The 21730-nt window shown below is 45.2% G+C and overlaps 1 protein-coding gene across 1 annotated transcript in view; it reads left to right on the top strand.

Moving 5' to 3' along the window:
• Window positions 1-21730, top strand: part of ASTN1 (astrotactin 1) — a 463118-nt gene that overhangs the window by 290053 nt on the left and 151335 nt on the right. The window contains exons 15-16 of the mRNA XM_033915539.1: window positions 8313-8417; window positions 15488-15676. Coding sequence (XP_033771430.1) covers window positions 8313-8417; window positions 15488-15676 — 294 coding nt within the window. The remainder of the gene's footprint in view (window positions 1-8312; window positions 8418-15487; window positions 15677-21730) is intronic.

Here is a 21730-nt window from a genome sequence, read left to right on the forward strand (position 1 = left end):
AGAAATTATTTGATTATTCAAGATGCTTTCTAGAATTGTCACTTGAGTAAGTCTCCCAGAATGTTCTTTGTCTTCCATGTTCTAAACGCAGCAACCCAGATTTTGACTGTGGAATAGAAAGGGCGCTTATCCCCTAATGTAACTGACATATCATAAATTTGTTTGGCTGAGTTCCCTGGTAGGGAAAGATATTTCATCACTGCTCGGCAATCTTTTGCAATGAGATTTCTATTGTTTTATACTATTTTCACTTCAGATGTGCAAAAATAATTAGGCTACAATTATGAAAATTAGGTCAGACACATGTGAAACAATAAACTTTGATATGATGAAAATGTTATTAGTCTAAAACTATGTGAAATAGGAAAAGCCAAGGATTGATCAGCACCCCCTAATGCAAACAAGTGAGAGGAGAGAAAGAGAGCAGAGATAGAGGAAGACGTGACACATCAGTGCTTCAGAAATAATACAGCATTTATTTGCACAATGAAAATAATTTAACAGAGAACATCTTTCTAATGTTTTTTTATCATCATAGTTTATTTCATGCCTTTTCAACTAGAGATCTTAAAGCATGTTACAAGAAGTCAGGATCTACAGTTGAGTGCACTTTAAGGACAATAAACATGAAGGAGTAAAGTAGAGTAGATAAATATATCAAAGGAAAATAATGGCCATGAGATAGAACAAGTAAGGCAAATTATTGCGAAGAAACACATTGAGATAGGAAGGACAAAGGAGGAGGCAGGATATGGGCTCCAAGGTATTGGACTAGGATGCGTTGCTTTATGCTTTATCAAAATCTTTGCCAGTTCTTCCCCCTCTTTATGTGGGCAATTGCTCAATTTCATGTATAAAAACTAGTAAATGCTAAAATGTATGAGTAAAGTGTGCTCTGTGGACTTAAGTCCCCAGAAGGCTTTGCTTTTCCCAGAGAGTTAGGCTTAATTCACAGAGCTGAAGCCCCACCCTTCTTCTCCTGTGTGAGAGAGAACTGTTGCCATATTTGAGACCACATGGCTGCATGAGAACCTGAGTTAGCATTATTCTACCACCAGGTTTTTCAGCTTTTATTGCTAATAATCTAACACAGTTTGGATTCTCTATCTAAGTCTGGAGAACAGTGTTATTTCCACATGATGTGGACACACTCCTAGCTTGAATAGGAAAGCTAGTAGAGTGAGAAGATTCGATGAAAGTTGAACTTTATTTCATGTTATTAAAGAAAGTTGTTCAACAAATAGAGTCTGGCTGGTAAGACTAAGCTTACAGAAGTAAGGGTTAGTTGAAAAGGAACCTCTTACAGTTACCAGTAACTCAGAATGAGTTAAATAGTGCTTGGCAACTTCAGAGGAGTCCTTGCTTTTAGCACAAAAACCTGAGGAAATCAATGGGCAAGACTGTACAGTGAGCAGTAGCTATATAGTGAGATTCAGTCAGAACACCAGTTTTCTGTAGCAGAATTTCATAGCCCAAGGCATCCAGCTCAATCTGGGTGTAGTCTACTTTATGGATCAAAGGCTGCTTCAAAAGCAAAGTTCTTAGTAAGTTTCTGAAGACTAAGGGCTCCTTTTACAAAGCTGCACTAGCATTGAGCTGGTGTTAGTTCTAGCCATGTAGTGCAGGTGTAGCGCACGCTAAAAATGCAATCGCAGCTTTGTAAAAGGAGCCCTAAGAGATCTGAAGCTGGTTTCTATTGTCTGGTAATTTAGTATTTATTTGAGCATTTGACTATCTTTTAAAAACAAGCAGGGTGATTTACAATAGAATATAAAAATAAATAATAATAACCACCTGTTGCTGCCAAGATATCAAGTGCTGTTACTTTTCTTCCAACAAGTTTGGGTTTTAAACTTTTCTTTTCTTAGTTGCAAAATCACAATTACAAAGTCCTAATTAGGGCCCTCTTTCACTAAGCCGTGGAAGAGGTTTCTACCGCGGCCCAAATGCTCCGACACTCATAGGAATTCCAAGAGCGTCAGAGCATTTATCACCCTGGGCCATGGTAGAAACCTCGACCAGGGCACAGTAAAAGGAGGGGTTGGTTTGGGATCAGAGTTAAAATAGAAAGGTGAGACCAAAATATTGGTAAACCCACTATGCATCCATATCTATACCTAGAATGACTAACATGCCAAGTTTCCAAGTTTATTTAAAATTTGGTAAACCATCTAATCAAAATTCTAGGCGGTGTACAATATAAAATACAAGCAAGTATTTAAAATTAACAAATACAGAAGACTCAGGGGGCTATATGCGTGACATGACGTACAGAAACATACGGAATTTGGGAAAGAACTACAATCTTTGAAAGTAAAGAACAAAAAAGGGGGAAAAAACAAAATGAGGGGGAAAAGACAGATCTTCCTGTTGTCCTAAAAAGAACAGTTATGTTCCAACATGTGTTAACCTGTTAAAAAGAGCACAAACAGAAGAGAACAGTGGGGAGTGTGTGGCACAGTGGCTACAGCTACAGTCTCAGTACCCTGTGGTTGTGGGTTCAAATCCCATGATGCTCTTTGTGACCCTGGGCAAGTCACTTAATTGTTCATTGCCCCAAGTACATTAGACAGAGTGTGAGCCCACCAGGACAGATAGAAAAAACAGGCTAGTTAGAAAGCAAGAGTTTTACTCTGCAAATCGATAGTCTGGAGCGTTGGTGTCAAGGCCATGAAGCAGTGGTTTAAAGGCCACAAAACGATCGTTGACCTGGTTCTTTTCTAACTAGCCTGTTTTTTCTACTTAGTATTTTAATAATAATAATAACAACTTTATTTCTTCTATACCGCCATAATCTTACGACTTCTAGGCGGTTCACAGTGAAGAGAGCTGGACAGTCAGCAAATTACAAAATACAAATGGCGAGGGCGATACAGTACAGTCAGTGAATTACAGATTATACTGTATCATCCTCGCCATTTCAGGCTCCCACCTGCCATTAATAAGTTATATGCAAAAGTTTTTGTCAGTGATGCTTGGGTGGAAGAGAGTGGGAATACCTCTCCGTGTCTGAGGCTTTTCTTTTGCCTTAAAATACTTTTTCTGGCATTGGTATGTACTGACCTAATGGAGTGATTTGTTTTCTAGTATATTGTATATTTTCCCTCCATTCCTCTTTTGTTGTTATTAATGTAATTATAAAAAAAAAACATTGGACTGGATTCAGTAAATGGTGTCCAAAATTTTTCGCTGAAAAAAAAAAAAATCAGGGCTAAGCACAATTCTATAAAGGGCACGTGAGCTATATAGAATTGTGTTTAGCGCTGATTCTTCTTTAAGTGCTAAACTTATGCCTACTGAAACCTGGTGTAAATGCTGGTGCCTAAGGACCCCTTTAACAAAGCCGCAGTAGCGCTTCTTCCACGGTAAATGCACTGAAGCCCTTAGGAACTGAATGCCTTGGTGCATTTGCTACAGATGAAGCACTACCGGGGCTTTATTAAAAGGGGCCCTAAGTTAGGCGTGCTAAGGCCCTATTCTGTAATTCTGCATGCAACTTTTCAGAACACTCCTGACATGGTCATGGTCACTTCCCCTTTGGAATTATACACTAGTAGAGATAGGCATCAAGCCTCATAAACAAGCCCGCAGCCAGATGTGCGTGCAAATTGTAATGAATGCCAGTCAACATCAAGAATTGGTAGTTAGCGCACAATTGTTGATGCTACTTGGCTCATTAATTAATTTGTGCATCTTGAGCGTGCACAGAAATTTAAGTGCACAATTCTGAGCACTATATATAGAATTTGCAAAAATATGGGAGTAATGCTATAAAGTAGTTTTGAACATATAGATATGTCAATACGTGCACCGATGATTTGAATACTTGCATATATATATATATATATATATATATATATATATATATATATATGTATGCACATACATGTATAAATGCTGAAAGTACTATTAGGTAACTATGCACATATCTCTGATAGAGTGTACTTTGCAGGTGGATGTACACATAGGTGGAGTCTGAGCAGGGTGGACAATTGCATGCATAGTTTATACAATGCATAAGTGGCTCATGTTTCTCCAGAATCAAAATTGACAGGATTATCATCCAGAGCAGGGGCGGTTCTACCTTAAATTGCAGCCCAAATGACATCACTGGTGGCAGCCAGTCGCATACACTACCCTGCTGCCAACACCGGCATCTTCTCATTACTGCAGCCCATCCTTTCTGACGTAACGTCCGTTTCATTAGAGGTGGGCCCATAGTAGAGAAAAGACATCAGTGTTTGGCTGCCGCTGGTAATGTTCTTTGGGCTGCAAATGAAGGGAAAGCCGGGGCAGAGAGGAGACAGAGGGAGAGATGGACTGGGGGAGGCAGGAAGGAGGGAGAAATGTCACATTCAAAGGAAGGGGGTCAGGAGAGAGAGAAAGTGTGCAGGAGGCAGAACGTGTTGGACTCATGGAGAATGAAGGAGAGATTTGGATGGGGGAGGGAATGAGAACATGCAGGAAGCAGAGAGAAATGTTGGACTGGTGGAGGAAAAGGGGGGAGAATTGTATTGGGAGGGGGGCCAGAAATGAGGAAGAGAGGGGAGATGTTAGACTGCAAGGGGCAGAAAGGAGGAAGGGAGGGAGAAATGTTACACTGGGAGGGAGGAGCGATGACTCAAGGAAGGGAGATATGTCAGATTCCGTAGAAGGATGATGGAAGGAGGAAGCGAAAGATATCTGACCACTGGAAGGGGAAGGAGAGAGATGCCAGACCAGGGAATGGAAGGAAAGGAGGGGAGAGAGATATGCCAGACTGTGGGAAGGAAAGGAGAGATATGCCAGACTGTGGGAAGGAAAGGAGAGAAATGCCAGACTGTGGAAAGGAGAGGAGAGAGAGATGCCAGACTGCAGGAAGGAGAGGTGAGAGATACCAGAAGGGGAGAATGGAAGAAGAAATATGTTACACCATGGGAAGGGGGAGGGAAGGAGAGAGAGATGCCAGACCATGGGAAAGGAGAGAGATGTCAGGCTGTGGGAAAGAGAGGAGAAAGATGCCATACTATAGGAGAGGGGAAAGGGGAAGACAGAGATATCAGACCACAGGAGAGGAAGAGAAAGAGAGGAGATGGTGCACAGGGATGGAGGGGAAAGGGAGGGAGACGGAGGAGGTGGTGCACAGCGATGGGTGTGGAAGAGAGACAGAAAAAATGCTTCTTGTGGATAGATGGGACTAAGGGAGAAGAAAGAGGGAGGAGGATAGATGGGAAGGAAAGGTAAGACATGGAAAAGTAGATAGATTTTGAGAAGAAAGCAGAAAAATGGAAGAAAGTTAATGTTAAAAATTAATGTTAAAGATGGATGTAACCATTAATTGATGTGTTTTCCTTATGCTCAGAGATATGGTATGGTATGGTATGTATGGTATATGGTAAATGGAGTACAGACATCCCCTGCATTTACCACACAAGGTTTGCACTTACTATATGTTAATTTATGTTGCTAATATGTGGTAAGTGCAAATCCTACTGCATTTTAGTAAAGAGCCTCCAAGTGTGAATTCATGTATGCACATACCTATCACTTACATATAGGGATGATAGCTAAATTCTCCACTAGGCAGAACATTCTTTCGCCTCCCCAGTGTTATATACCTGTACATCATTTAGAAAGAGTTATCAGGAGCACTATATATACAAGGCCACTGAAAATTCATGGCTGAAAACTGCCACTGTTAAACATAGAAGTCCACTGAATATTGACCTAATAGTAGTGGGGGCAGAGGAGGCTTACCCCCACCCTCCTTGTTACAAAACCGCTATTGTGGATTTGTAAAAGGAGGGATAGTTATCCTTATTTATGCTCACAGTATTGTATCTATGCCTTGATGGTTTATGGTAGAACAAGCATGTGCAGATTTTCATTTATTGCATTTGCCTATTTACTGCTTCCATTCAACATTCTAGAGTTTTCTGGCTGTATTTGACTAAGAGGGACCTTAGCAAAGTTGATAAAGTTTCTGTGAAATTCAGGATGATACAATCTACATTTGTTCTTGAATGTTTCTTGATTATTTAGAGACCCAAATCGGCCAACAACACCTATCTATTCTTCCTTTGACTGCATGCTAATCTCTTTCCTCCTGCTTGCCATCTAATTCCATTCCCTTCTCTCTTGAAACTAATACACTGCTTCCCTGATGTGGATTAATGACTAGGAAATGGGGAGGAAACAGATTATAGAATTTAATTAATTGATCAATTAACACTGCTAAGTACACTGCTGGGGCTGGCCTTTTGGTAAACTGGGCTAATTACCACTTGCATGTGGTGCTGGATGAGATGAATGTCGAGATGTTAAACTAATTTAAAGATGTGTACTCAGATTCACTAAGGAAATAACTCTCAAACTTTGAAGTTCTAGCTGGACTTCCATCTATTTATTTCCATCTTCTCTTCTTGTCCCTTTCATTTTGCAATCAAGAATAGGTGTACAATGCAGCACAATTATTCTGCATGACACCATACACAAAACATATTTATATAATGGAGGAATAGTTTAGTGGTTATAAAACAGAGGACTGACAATTAGGGAAGCCATGTTCAAAACCCACTGCCGTTCCTTGTGATCTTGGACAAGTTCCTTAACTGTCTACTGCCTTTTTGGAACAGTACCTAGGGTTCCAGAATTACATTACATTACATTACATTAGGGATTTCTATTCCGCCTGTGCCTTGCGGTTCTAGGCGGATTACATTATAGAAGATATCTGGACATTTCCAGTAGAATTACATTTCAGGATAGGAGTATATTACAGTAACAGTAAAGAGTTCTTGGACATATCCTCTTTTTAGAGGACTGTCTGGGTGTTGGGATGGATTTTTAAAATGCAGCAGTTCATCTGGGTTTTCAAGTTCAGGGCCACGTCTGGAGGGCCTCCAAGCATGCATGGGTATGACATGATGACATTACACGTACACTTGTGCATGCTTGGAGGTCCTCCAGACGCAGCTCTGAGCTGGAGGAGAAGAGGTTTGGGGGGGGGGATGGCTGGGGCGGAACGGGATGTGACTTGGGCAGAACAAGGCGGGACTGAGGTAGAACTAGGTGGGGCTGGGGGTGGAGCCACACGTACAGATTTTAGCATTGCAAAATCTGGTAACCCTGTGTTCCTGAATGGAACTTGTTTTAAGCTACTGCTGAAAAAGGTATGAGCTAAATCCAAATACATAAAATTATTGTCTCCTCCTTCCTCTTCCATTATCTCTTTATTCCATCTCCTCAGCCCCTCCTTTAATCCCAAACTCCTCTCTCTTCATAGGGCTAGATTCACTAACCTGCCCGAATCGGAACAATCCGTTTCCGATTCGGGCAGGTCTGACGAATTCACTAACCTAAAATATGCAGATGGGGGCGATCGGACGTACGCCCCCATCTGCCTGCACGGATCGCGCATGCGCAATCCGCACGCATGCGCATACCCGTCTGAGCCGTGACTTTTTTTTTAACTTTAAACTTTTGCGAGCCCGTGGGTTTAACCCGCTTCGGGTTAAAACCGCGGGCTTGCACAGACAGTCGGGGCAGGCATGTTCGAGGCCTGACTTTCCTGCTCCTATGCTGCGGCAGCAGCCTCTTCCCTCCTTCCCTTCAGTGCGAGCCCGCGGGTTTAAAGCTAGCGCTGCACTGCGGTGTGCAGCCCCGTTTTAAAACCATGGGCTTGCACTGCGGGGAAGGGCAGCAGAGAGCAGAAGAGCCGGGCGAGCAGGCAGGAGAGATTGGGGCAGGCAGGCAGGGGGTTTGGGTTTCGGGCAGGCAGGCAGGCGCATTTGGGGCTGCAGGAGATGGGGTTGACAGGTTAGAAAGCAGGGGGGCAGAAGGCAGGGCAGTCGTAAAGGGCTTCAGCGACTGGTTCTCAGCAGTCGCTTTTTGCGAGCCCAGTCGGATCGAAAAACAGTTTAGTGAATCGCGTCCCTACTTTGCATGCAGTTCCCCTCATTTGCATGCACGCACCGTAATCGGATTGCTACACAGGTTAGTGAATACTGCAGGAGGGAAATCTGGTCGCAAAGGGCTCGCAAACCGATCGGTACACGATCAGTTTGCTTAGTGAATCTAGCCCATAGTCAGCTCTTCTTCACACATATGCCTCTTCTTCCCTTTTAATCTCTACATGGTGATGAAGCTGAAGCTAAAGTGCTATGGACATGGACTGGTCAAATCATAGGGCTACAATGATGTAGTTTACTATCCTTTTGGGCTGGTTAAGGAGTGGAGAATCCTGCCCTCCCCTCTCCTTTTTCTTCAGACTAGTGGAAAAGTCTAGTTTTGACCTCTCTGAAATATTGTGTGCTCTCCCATGTCTCATACAGGTATGGTGAACTACAGCGAAGTGTCTGGTTACCCTTTACTCCAGCTCTGGAAGGTCCGGTCCATGATGTATCACGTGCGTTTGAACCAAGCCACCATTTCACAGTGTAAGGAATTGGTGTGTGCAGAGTTAACAAAAGTCTTGTTTCTTTGGCTTTCTTCAGTTTCCTTTTAGAACTATAGGTCTCTTGTTAACTCTGTTTTAACCTCCTTAGCAAATAACGCACCTGAATTTTTTTCTCTCTCATTTGTGTCTATAGGAAAAATACCAATTTATTTAAAAATGCTTTACACCTGTGCCATCCACAGTTCTTAACATATTTTATTTTATAAATAACATACAGAAAGTGCAAGAAATTATGTTACAATGAAATACATAGAAGCACTTTTAATCTAACCACAAACCCTAAGGGCACCCTTGCAATATGCATATGATATATGGAGGCCACACTTTCAAAAAGATTTAAACAGGATGGAGTTAGTTCAGAGGAAGGCAACTAAAATGGTTGATGGTCAGCGTACCGGGACAGACTTAAAGATCTCAATATGTATACTTTGGAGCAGTGGCGTACCTAGGGTATGTGGCACCCGGGGCCCATCATTTTTTGACACCCCCCCCCCCCCCCTCATGTAAAATTTTTTTTTTTTTTTTTTTTTTTGCAATAACCATGAAATGGAATAAATGGTCAGAATAGAAACAGGCAGTGAAAATTTTCTTTTATTGAACCTCATTTATGTAACCATTATTCCAAACATAACATAACATAAATTATGTCTGAATTGTCATGACATCAGAAGTACATATGGAGTAGTTGCAGGTGATGCTTGGGACAGTTCTGATTATGTTAGTTTGGTTTTATGTGTTTTTTGAATAGAAGGGTTTTTATTTCTTTTTTTAAGGTTTTGTAGTTTGTGGTCGAGGTCAATAGGTTGTAGAGTTGGGGGTCAAGTGTTGCAGCTCGAATGGCTAGGAGGTTGTCGAACAGTTTTTTTCTTTTGACGTTTTTGGTTGGAGGGTGTGTGAATGGTGCGTGAGTTCTCCTATGTCTGTTTGAAGTGGATTGAATTATTTAGCTGAAGAAATTAGTTACCCCCCCCATTCCACACACATTAATTCTCTTCCATTTTTGTTCCCATTATAAAAAAACACTGATAAGTTCCCAGGAAAAAAATACATTAAAATAAGAAGTGAAAACAAAGGCCCCTACAGATGAGAACATAACATAAGAATAGCCTAACTGGGTCACACCAATGGTCCATCATGCCCAGTAGCCCATTCTCATGGTAGCCAATAGTGCTGCCCGATTCAGAGAAAAATATTTCATTCGATTCGATTCACCCTGTTGAATCGATTTTTCGATTAGATTCACTGTTAATGACACCGCTTTTTAAGTTTAAACAAAGTATAACAATAAATTTCACAACAACAATAAATTTCACAAAGTACTTAAAAAAAAAAAATCACATTTTTCCATTAAAGCAGTTCTGGAGACATTTGCTTGAACAGTCTTTTTTCCCAGTCCATAAGCAAGCAATATGAAAAAGATTTCCTTAATTATCTACTCAAACATTTTTGCTATTTACTTTCATTGTACCTAGACTATTATTCAGTAGAAAAAATTTAGTTTGTTCAATCAAGCAGAACATTCACTCATAGAAGTCCAATGTCCACACAGGATTTGATTGAACAAACCAAATTTTTTCTACTGAATAATAGTTTAGGTATACTGAATAGCAAAAATGTTAAAGCCACACAGAAAAGCAGTAAAAGTCAATAGGTTCTCCAAGTGGGAACAACCTGATGTCTCAGCACTTGAGGAAAAGACCACGTAATAATGTTTATAAGATAAATCATATAAATGATTATACTGAAGCAGGGTGTCCTCAGCGTGAGAGGTAAGCGAGAGGAGAGAATTCTCCAGTGCTTTACACAATAAGGCTCCTCTGCCTGCAGTGCACACCATCATAGGACACCTCAGGTGTGCTCAAATTAATCAATGTGATAAATTAAACAGTGATAAACAATTGGTCAATCACAAGAGTGCAAGATCAAACAGGTTGTTCCCACTCAGAGAACCTATTGACTTTACTGCTTTTCTGTGTGAGTAGATAATTAAGCAAATTTCTGATAGCCTACAGAACTGATTCTCACCTTCCATCCCGAGCCCCCAAGACTTACCAGACCCCCCCTGCCGATGCATTTACTTACTGCCTGAACTGGATATTAAATCGTGGGGAAGAGAGGAGAAATGCGGGGAAAGAGCCAGCCAAAACTAGTATTTGTTGCTGCTGAGTGCACCAATCCAGGGCAAGCAGACGCTTCCCCCATGTCTTAATAACAGACAATGGACTTTTCCTCCAGGAATTTGTCCAAACCTTTCTTAAAACCAGCTACGCTATCTACTTTTAACATAACTTCTGGCCACTTCATTTTTAAGCTTAGATCTTTCCTTCCAAACAGAGACCTTGCTAGATGTCAAATACAGCACAAGGTAACTTCACATGGACTTAACTGTGCAGGAAATGAATCTCCTCATACACCCACCATATAGTGCAAAAATGTGCAAAGGTCTGTTTTTTTCTTTCGATCACTACATAGCCTAATGCCACACAAGCAGCGCTGTTACAAACATATTCTGAAGGTCAATGCTAAGGTTGACAAAGTTTCCTTCCTTGGACCAGAAGGAGATACTGACAAACCACTGGAAGAGATTCTAAAACAACTACCCAGAAATAACACCCAAAGACCCACTCAGTGTGTGAACCAGTTGAGTGGAGTGGACTAACTGGGGGTGGAAATGGGCCCAGAGTTTGCTCAGCAGAATTTCCCAGACTACCTCTTCCTCTCAACACACTGACATGCTACCACCACCACCAACACTAGGAACACCTCACCGAGTATGCCAGCAATGCTTATAAACTTTATAAAACACATTATTATATTTTCTTATAAAGCATATATTTTAACTGAACTCAGCCTTGCCATTCACAAAAATAGAAAAGTTCCCATTTCAAGCTGTCTCATGTACACTTTTCAAATCTAACATATTGTAATCACAAAACAGAAAATAAAATTATTTTTTCTACCTTTTGTTCTCTGATCAATATTCAAATCTTGTTGGTCCCAGGCTCTTGTTGTCTTGCTTGCCAGGGTCTCCTTTCTCCGTGCTAACCATCCGTCTGCCATCTCTGTTCTCCCCTTCCGTTTCCCTTCCCTCTCCCGGAGATCTGGCATCTTTCCTTTTTTTTGTCTCCATCCACAGATTCACCTTTTCTCAACTCCCCACCACCCCAGGATCCACCATCTCTCCCTTTCTGTTCCCAACTATCCTCCTATCCAGTATCTCTATCCCCCCTCCACACCATCCCCTGTTTCCAAGTTCTCTCCCTTTCTGTTCCTTCCCTCCCTAAATTCCATTATGCACAATCTCTCTCCCACTCCTCTGTTTTTAGACCCATTATTTCTAACCCCCAAAGTCTGGCATATGCACGTATCTTTGAACCCCCCCCTTCCCTCTCTCCCTCTGTGTACTTTTACACCAGGACCCCCCTCCCCCGAAGGTCTGTCCCCCCTCCGAAGGGCTACACCCCACCCCTGAAGACCTGCACCCCCCCGAAGGACTTTACCTCCCACCCGAAGGTCTGTCCCCCTCTGAAGGCCTAAACCCCACCCCTGAAGGCCTGCACCCTCCCCGAAGGATTGTACCCCCCACCCGAAGGTCTGTCCCCCCCTGAAGGCCTGCACCCATCCCGAAGGCCTGCACCCACCCCGAATGCCTGCACCCACCCCGAAGGCCTGCACCCACCCCGAAGGCCTGCACCCCCGAAGGCCTGTCCCCCCCCTTGAAGGCCTGACCCCCCCTTGAAGGCCTGCCTGCTTGTCCCCCCTTGAAGGCCTATCCCCCCTTAAAGGTCTGCCTGTCCCACCCCCTTGTAGGCCTGTCCCCCCTTAAAGGTCTGCCTGTCCCACCCCCTTGTAGGCCTGTCCCCCCCTTGAAGGCCTGACCCCCCCTTGAAGGCCTGCCTGCTTGTCCCCCCTTGAAGGCCTGTCCCCCCCCTTGAAGGTTGGCACCCCCCCAAAGGCCTGCCCCCCCTTGAAGGCCTGTCCCACCCCCTTGTAGGCCTGTCCCCCCCTTGAAGGCCTGCCTGCTTGTCCCCCCTTGAAGGCCTGTCCCCCTCCTTGAAGGCCTGCACCCCCCCTTGAAGGTTGGCACCCCCCCAAAGGCCTGCACCCCCTTGAAGGCCTGTCCCACCCCCTTGTAGGCCTGTCCCCCCCTTGAAGGCCTGCCTGCCTGTCCCCCCCTTGAAGGCCTGTCCCCTCCCTTGAAGGCCTGCACCCCCTTGAAGGTCTGCACCCCCCCCGAAGACCTGCACCCCCCCTTGAAGGCCTGCCTGCCTGTCACCCCCCCTCCCCCTTGAAAGTCTGCCTGCCCGCCCGCCCCACCCTGAAGGCCTGATGCCCCGACCCACCCCGAAGGACCATTCGCCCCCCTGGCCTCCCCGCACTACCTATGAAGCAGCCGCAGCAGGATCGCGACGTCAGCTATCTTTGCGCTGCTTAGGAGCTGCTTCCTGCACCGCGGTCCCGCCCCCTCCTCTGACGTCAGAGGAGGGACGGGACCGCGGCGCAGGAAGCAGCGCCCAAGCAGCTGAGGGATTGCTGACGTCGCGATCCTGCTGCGGGCTGCTTCATAGGTGTGCTGGAAGGTCAGTGGGGCGAGCGGTCCTTCGGGCGTGGGGGGGGACTGAGCGGCAAGGCCGGGAACACCCCCTCAGGGCTGGTACCCGGGGCGGCCCGCCCCCCCCGCCCCCCCTAGGTACGCCACTGCTTTGGAGGAAAGGCAGGAGAGGGAAGATATGATAGAGATGTTTAAATACCTATGTGGCATAAATACACACAAGGCGAATCTCGATTGAAAGGAAACTCCAGAGTGAGAGGGCATAAAATAAGGTTAAGAGGTGATAGGCTCAGGAGTACCGTATTTTCACGCAAATAACACGCACCCGTATAAAACGCGCACACGTGTATAGCGGGCAGAAATCACTATGATAAGCACAAAAACTTTGGTATAACGCGCTCACGATTATACCGCGCATGCTGCCCGACTCTCCGTTCACCCCCCTGACTTCCGTGCACTGCCCCGCCTCTCCGTGCGCTGTCCCGACTCTCCGTTCACCCCCCCCTGACTTCCGTGCACTGCCCTGACTTTCCGTGCGCTGTCCCGACTCTCCGTGCGCTGTCCCGACTCTCCGTTCACCCCCCTGACTTCCGTGCACTGCCCCGCCTCTCCGTGCGCTGTCCCGACTCTCCGTTCACCCCCCCCCGACGTCCGATTCATCCCCCCCCCGGCAGGACCATTCGCACCCCCACCCCGAAGGACCGCCGACTCCCCGACAATATCGGGCCAGGAGGGAGCCCAAACCCTCCTGGCCACGGCGACCCCCTACCCCCACCCCGCACTACATTACGGGCAGGAGGGATCCCAGGCCCTCCTGCCCTCGACGCAAACCCCCCTCCCCCCCAACGACCGCCCCCCCCAAGAACCTCCGACCGCTCCCCCAGCCGACCCGCGACCCCCCCTGGCGACCCCCACGACCCCCCCACCCCCCTTCCCCGTACCTTTGGAAGTTGGCCGGACAGACGGGAGCCAAACCCGCCTGTCCGGCAGGCAGCCAACGAAGGAATGAGGCCGGATTGGCCCATCCGTCCTAAAGCTCCGCCTACTGGTGGGGCCTAAGGCGCGTGGGCCAATCAGAATAGGCCCTGGAGCCTTAGGTCCCACCTGGGGGCGCGGCCTGAGGCACATGGGCCCAACCCGACCATGTGCCTCAGGCCGCGCCCCCAGGTGGGACCTAAGGCTCCAGGGCCTATTCTGATTGGCCCACGCGCCTTAGGCCCCACCAGTAGGCGGAGCTTTAGGACGGATGGGCCAATCCGGCCTCATTCCTTCGTTGGCTGCCTGCCGGACAGGCGGGTTTGGCTCCCGTCTGTCCGGCCAACTTCCAAAGGTACGGGGAAGGGGGGTGGGGGGGTCGTGGGGGTCGGCCAGGGGGGTCGCGGGTCGGCTGGGGGGGCGGTCGGAGGTTCTTGGGGGGGGACGGTCGTTGGGGGGGAGGGGGGTTTGCGTCGAGGGCAGGAGGGCCTGGGATCCCTCCTGCCCGTAATGTAGTGCGGGGTGGGGTTAGGGGGTCGCCGTGGCCAGGAGGGTTTGGGCTCCCTTCTGGCCCGATATTGTCGGGAAGTCGGCGGTCCTTCGGGGTGGGGGTGCGAGTGGTCCTGCCGGGGGGGGGGGATGTATCGGACGTCGGGGAGTCGGCCGGGCAAGAGGGCTTGGGCTCCCTCTTGCTCCGATCGTGGATGCGGGTGCGGGTGGGAGCGCGTGCGAGTGGTCGTTCGGGGTGGGGGTGCGAGTGGTCCTGCTGGGGGGGTGAATCGGGCGTCGGGCGGGGTGGGAACTATGTTTGAAAACTTTCGTATACCGCGCTCACGCATATAACGCGCGAGGGGTATGCGCGGTAGGTAAAAACGCGTATAACGCGCGCGTTATATGCGTGAAAATACGGTAATATAAGGAAATACTTTTTTGTACAGACAGGGTGGTAAATGCATGAAATAGTCTTCCAGTAGAGGTGGTGGAGACAAAGACTGTGTCTGAATTCAAGAAAGCATGGGGTAGGCCTGTGGGTTCTCTTAGGGAGAGGGGATAGTGAATGCTGCAGATGGGCAGGCTGGATGGGCCATTTGGCCTTTTTCTGCCGTCATGTATCTATATTTCTATATATTCTGGCTTTTATAAAATCAGGATTTATATGTGTATGTGATATACATATATAAATACCAGATTATGTATATCCAAATCCTGAATGGGCTTCTAAAATGACCTTCTATATCTCATGTATGGAAAAGGATTTAATTTAATGAGGCCCCAGGTCTTTATGGGTATTTGACGATAGGAGCTGTACTATGTCTACTGCTAGTTCCTGTCACTGTAGCACTCTTCTATTTTAAGTCTGAATCAGCAAAGAGGGTGGATTAAATATGTGTTGTCTATTTACGTTTGTTTCTTCCCTGTGAGAACTGGTCTTGGTGTCTTCCAGCCATTACCATTTTTCTTTATGTGCTTTCACTCTGTTTTGGATAGAGACAAACATAATTGGAATTTTTTTTCCTTTGCAGCCTTTAGTCATGCCCTCCATTCTCTGGATGGAGCCACCTCCCGAGGTGATTTTGTGACCCTACTAGATCACTTTGGAAATTACTACATCCAGGAGGCACTGTATGGGTTTGAAGAGTCTTGCGCCATCTGGTACCCGAACAAACAAGTCCAGAGGCAACTCTGGCTAGAATATGAAGACATCAGTAAAGGTAGGAGCTGATTTCTTAAGCTATACAACACTGAGGAGGGAACTCATCAACCAGAAAATGATACATACAGGGACTTCTGTGCTGACAGTCTTTGCTTTGGAGCCTAACTGTATCAGGTTGCACTTCTGGGTTATTCTCAGTTTGATGGTAATAATTTAGGGTGTGTATGTGTTTCTGACAATTGATGGAAGGTTGCTAGGCTTAGATTAAAATTATTTTAGGTTTGAAGGCACGCATATATTTGTGGGCACCTACTATTGACCCTTTGATTTGTTTTCTCAACCCTTCTCCCATAAAGTCTCATCTACTGTTTACATGCCCCTCTCCCTACCAGGATCTTTGCTCATGGCTCCTCCCTCCCTCTCCCTCCCCCTCCTCACCACTCCACACACACACTTCACTTCTTCAGAAGTAAGAAAGCGGAAATCTTCAGGGCCTAGTTTGGGGTATTGTGCAGATGACAGCAGCAGGTTGTGAGCGAGCACTGGGACTAGCACGTACACACTTCAGTTGGGTGGCCTAGTGGTTAGAATGGTATGCTAAGAACCAGCAAAGTGAGGCAGATCATTTTCTGCTGACTACATGTAACAGCTGAATGCAATCTATAACTGTCAACATCTAAAGGAGTCAATACAGTGACATACACATAGAGGTACCACACAGGTGTATGTCTGCCAGAGGAACACTATGTAGATAAAGGATGAAATCCAATTATAGCAAAACTGAAATGACCTCATAACTGGAGTAAGCATTGATGCTAGCTTCAGAAGTTAGGAAGTAAGATCAAGGCCAGGCATGCTTCTATAGTCTGGGTCCCGTAAATGGCAAAAACAGATCAGGAGCAAAGCTGGAATGGGCTTCAACGGCATCTTAATTGGCAGTAATTAGAAGTTACTCATAGATCTGCCCTATGCCCTATTCTATAACATGTGCACCTAAATTTCATAGTGTGTCCCTCCAAAGGGGGTGTGGTAATGGTAGGGCATGGACAGGTCAGATCATTTCCAGAAATTAGGCATAATGGTATAGAGTACCTGCATTGGCTCACCTAGTTGCCATCAGTTGAGTGCCAACATTTATACCAGCCTTTGGCAGGCATGAATTTTCTTGCCCAAAGTTAGACTTGAAGGGGCTGATTCTAAAAATGGCACCTAAATTGGCCCATGCCTAGAAAAATGGCACCAACCGCATGTCAATCACACTTAGATGCTGTTTACAGAATCGTGGCTAGCAACGCCTATGTATAAACTTAGGTGCTTCAAATATACGCCAGGGTTTTAAAGGCCTACACTTCAGGTGCCTAAGTTTTTGGAGCATCGTGCTTAGTGGCACCTAAGTCATGCTATGCCTATAGAAGCACCCACTTAAGCTTTTAGGCACCACTAAGCGCCATGTGATAAGCGCCTATTTTTTATAGAATTGGATAGGTGCCTATCACCCAATTACATTCAAGATACTGAAGGGAATAAGGACAGTTTGTTCACCCTCTCCAAGGTAGAGAGAACAAGAGGGCACTCTCTAAAGTTGAAAGGGGATAGATTCCGTACAAACATAAGGAAGTTCTTCTTCACCCAGAGAGTGGTAGAAAACTGGAACGCTCTTCCGGAGTTTTTCATAAACTCCCCTCCAGGGATTCAAGACAAAGTTAGACAAATTCCTGCTGAACCAGAACGTACACAGATAGGGCTAGTCTCAGTTAGGGCGCTGGTCTTTGATCAAAGGGCCACCGCGTGAGCGGACTGCTGGGCACGATGGACCACTGGTCTGACCCAACAGCAGAAATTCTTATGTTCTTGCATGGTTTTTTGCAAATTGTTGAGGCTATTAAGAGTATTTTGCCAATTAAGTTAGGCACTTAACTTTAGGCACCCTTTATAGAATCAGTCCCAAAATGCACATTAGGCTAGTATTCTGTAAATGTCGTCCTCATAGAGAGTTCTTTACAGAATACTGACTAAGGGGCAAATTCTATAAACAGTGTCCCAATTGTAGGCATAAGAACTGTTTTACTGTTTTATTAAAATTTGTAATAATCGCCTATTCCTAGGTCAAAAGGGGATGGGGTGGGTGAAGAAGCTATAAAATCTTCCTGGACGTTTGAAAAAAACCCAAAACAAAACACCCTATTGGGTGGGAAAAGTGAATCAAATAAAAAGGGGATAGATTCCGTACAAATGTAAGGAAGTTCTTCTTCACCCAGAGAGTTGTGGAAACTGGAACGCTCTTCCGGAGGCTGTTATAGGGGAAAACACCCTCCAGGGATTCAAAACAAAGTCAGACAAATTTCTGCTAAACCAGAATGTATGCAGGTTAGGGCACTGGTCTTTGAGCTAAAGGCCGCCGCGGGAGCGGATTGCTGGGCACGATGGACCATTGGTCTGACCCAGCAGAGGCAAATCTTATGTTCTTATGTTCTAGGTGAATTACAAAAATAAAAGAACATAAGAATGGCTTTACTGGGTCCATCAAGGTCCATCAAGCCCAGTAGTCCGTTCTCATTGTGGCCAATCCAGGTCACTAGTACCTGGCCAAAATCCAAAGAGTAGCAACATTCCATGCTACTGATCCAGGGCAAGCAGTGGCTTCCCCCAAGTCTTTCTTAATAACAGACTATGGATTTTTCCTCCAGGAAATTGTCCAAACCTTTCTTAAAAACAGCTATGCTAACCGATCTTACCACAACCTGTGGCAGTGCATTCCAGAGGACACTCTTACTCATCATATCAAAGCTACACATGAATCAGGGAATTAAAAGGCGGAGGCTGATGCTAAAGAGTAAAAGCATCTTTAAAGAGGAAAGTTTTAAGTTTGGTTTTAAATTTTCCAAGTGAGTTCTCTAATCGAATGTCTACTGGAAGGGCATTCCACAGAGAGGGGGCGGTAACTGAAAAGATGGATTTGCGAGTAGTGTCGTAAAACAATTCCTGTATTGACGGTATAGAGAGTAAATTTTGATTATTTGATCAGAGGGCTCTTGATGATGAGTTAGGGATCAAAAGTTTATGAATGCCGGTTGGTTAGAGTTTTTTGTTTTAAAAGTGAGGAGGAATATTTTATAGGAAAGAAGATGAGTAACAGGTAGCCAATGTGCTTTACGGAGGAGAGGGGTGACATGGTCAAATTTTGTATTTATAAGCACATGCATAAAAATTTGTCCATTATCTGTTTCCGTGTTCCCTTGACAGTTTTTCGTACCCAAATCCCAGTGTTCTTCTTTGGTTCTTGAGCTTTCACTGGGTTCTAATCTAATCTAATCTTCAATTTTAGTGTCACTCTATCTAGGTTCAAGGCAACTTACAAATTAAGAAGTTTATACTGTTTTGGAATTACAACAATGAAATATAAAGTAAGCAGTATACTATGAAGTAATTACCAGAGATAGGAGATGTAGTAATCATTCAACAGAGGGGAACACTGAGCTGTAATTAGAATTACAGTACAGCAGATTGAAGTACAATACAGTTGAATTAGATACAAGTAGATTAGTACGATTATGTTATGTAATGTTTGGGGAGGGAGCTCTTGTGGTTTCTGGAAGAATGAAATGCTGTGTAGGTTGCTGTGGAAAAGCATATGTAAATATCGATGGAGTATATGTTCTCAAAAAAGGAAAGTCTACAGTTTCTTTCAAAATTCTGTCTTGATAATTATTGGAAAGATTGTTCCAGGTCTTGGTGCCAAGGTAGGCGAGTAGTGAGTTAAATATGTGCTTGTATTTTACACCTTTGAGAGAGGGAAGAATCAATTGAAATGTTTTACGTTTTCTGGTCGATATTGATCAGGAGTTGACAAAAAGGTTCATAAGTGGCTCTGCGGTTCTGTGAATGAGCAGTTCTTATTCCTTAGTGAATTTGCCCTCCATGGGATCCAGTTGCATGTTCTTGCACTTTACTCCTGCATCCCACACCGTAGACTTTTGAACAAGATGAGTTTGTTGGGGCTAGGAGAAATATTAACTGCATGGGTTAAAGACTGGCTCAGTGGCAGACATCAAAGGGTGGTGGTAAATGGTATTCCCTCTAAAAAGTCAGAAGTGCACAGTGGAGTACCGCAGGGCTCGGTCCTGGGTCCAATCCTATTTAATATCTTCATACGAGACCTGCCTCAGGGACTTCGGGGTAAAATTGCATTATTTGCTGATGATGCTAAATTATGCAACATAGTGGGCGGAGGTACCGTGCCCGACACTATGACACTGGACATACTTTTACTGGAGTACTGGTCTACTATTTGGCAGCTGAATTTTAATGCCAAGAAGTGTAAAGTTATGCACCTTGGAAGCAGAAACCCATGCAGAACCTACAATCTGAATGGCGAGACCTTAACTAGAACTGTTGCAGAACGGGACCTGGGAGTAATCATTAGTGAGGATATGAAGACAGCCACTCAAGTGGAGAAAGCCTCAACCAAGGCTAGACAGATGCTGGGTTGCATCCAGAGAAGTTTTGTCAGCCGAAAGCCCGAAGTGGTAATGCCGCAATACAGGTCCATGGTGAGTCCACATCTGGAGTACTGTGTACAATTTTGGAGGCCACATTATCTGAAGGATGTGCTGAGAATAGAATTGGTCCAACAGTTGGCCACCAGGATGGTCTCAGGACTCCAGGATATCCCATAGAAGAACATCTAGGTAAGTTGCAGCTATACTCTCTCGAGGAACGCAGAGAGAGGGGTGACATGATAGAGACATTCAAATATGTTACTGGCCATATTGAGGTGGAAGAAGACATCTTTTTCCTTACAGGACCTACGGCGACAAGAGGGCATCCACTAAACATACATAGTAACATAGTAGATGACGGCAGATAAAGACCCGAATGGTCCATCCAGTCTGCCCAACCTGATTCAATTTAAATTTTTCAATTTTTTTCTTCTTAGCTATTTCTTGGCAAGAATCCAAAGCTTTACCCGGTACTGTGCTTGGGTTCCAACTGCCGAAATCTCTGTTAAGACTTACTCCAGCCCATCTACACCCTCCCAGCCATTGAAGCCCTCCCCAGCCCATCGTCCACCAAACGGCCATATACAGACACAGACCGTGCAAGTCTGCCCAGTACTGGCCTTAGTTCAATATTTAATATTATTTTCTGATTCTAAATCCTCTGTGTTCATCCCACGCTTCTTTGAACTCAGTCACAGTTTTACTCTCCACCACCTCTCTCGGGAGCGCATTCCAAGCATCCACTACCCTCTCCGTAAAGTAGAATTTCCTAACATTGCCCATGAATCTACCACCCCTCAACCTAAAATTATGTCCTCTGGTTTTACCATTTTCCTTTCTCTGGAAAAGATTTTGTTCTACGTTAATACCCTTCAAGTATTTGAACGTCTGAATCATATCTCCCCTGTCTCTCCTTTCCTCTAGGGTATACATATTCAGGGCTTCCAGTCTCTCTTCATACGTCTTCTGGCGCAAGCCTCCTATCATTTTCGTTGCCCTCCTCTGGACCGCCTCAAGTCTTCTTACGTCCTTCGCTAGATACGGTCTCCAAAACTGAACACAATACTCCAAGTGGGGCCTTACCAATGACCTGTACAGGGGCATCAACACCTTCTTCCTTCTACTGACTATGCCTCTCTTTATACAGCCCAGCATCCTTCTGGCAGCAGCCACTTCCTTGTCATGCTGTTTTTTTGCCTTTAGATCTTCGGACACTATTACCCCAAGGCTCCTCTCCCCGTCCGTGCATATTAGCTTCTCTCCTCCTAGCATATATGGTTCCTTCCTATTATTAATCCCCAAATGCATTACTCTGCATTTCTTTGCATTGAATTTTAGTTGCCAGGCATTAGATCATTCCTCTAACTTTTGCAGATCCTTTTTCATATTTTCCACTCCCTCTTCGATGTCTACTCTACTCTATTCTACTCTTCAGTGTCTCTAAAAATCAGGGATGGGAGATTTCATGGTGACACTAGGAAGTACTTCTTCACCGAAAGGGTGGTTGACCGTTGGAATAATCTTCCACTTCAGGTAGTTGAGGCCAATAACGTGACTGACTTTAAGAACAAATGGGATCTATATGTGGGTTCACTTCAAAGAAGAACCTAGGG

The sequence above is a fragment of the Geotrypetes seraphini genome, chromosome 12 (genome assembly GCF_902459505.1).
Source record: "Geotrypetes seraphini chromosome 12, aGeoSer1.1, whole genome shotgun sequence".
Taxonomy (NCBI): Eukaryota; Metazoa; Chordata; class Amphibia; order Gymnophiona; family Dermophiidae; genus Geotrypetes; species Geotrypetes seraphini.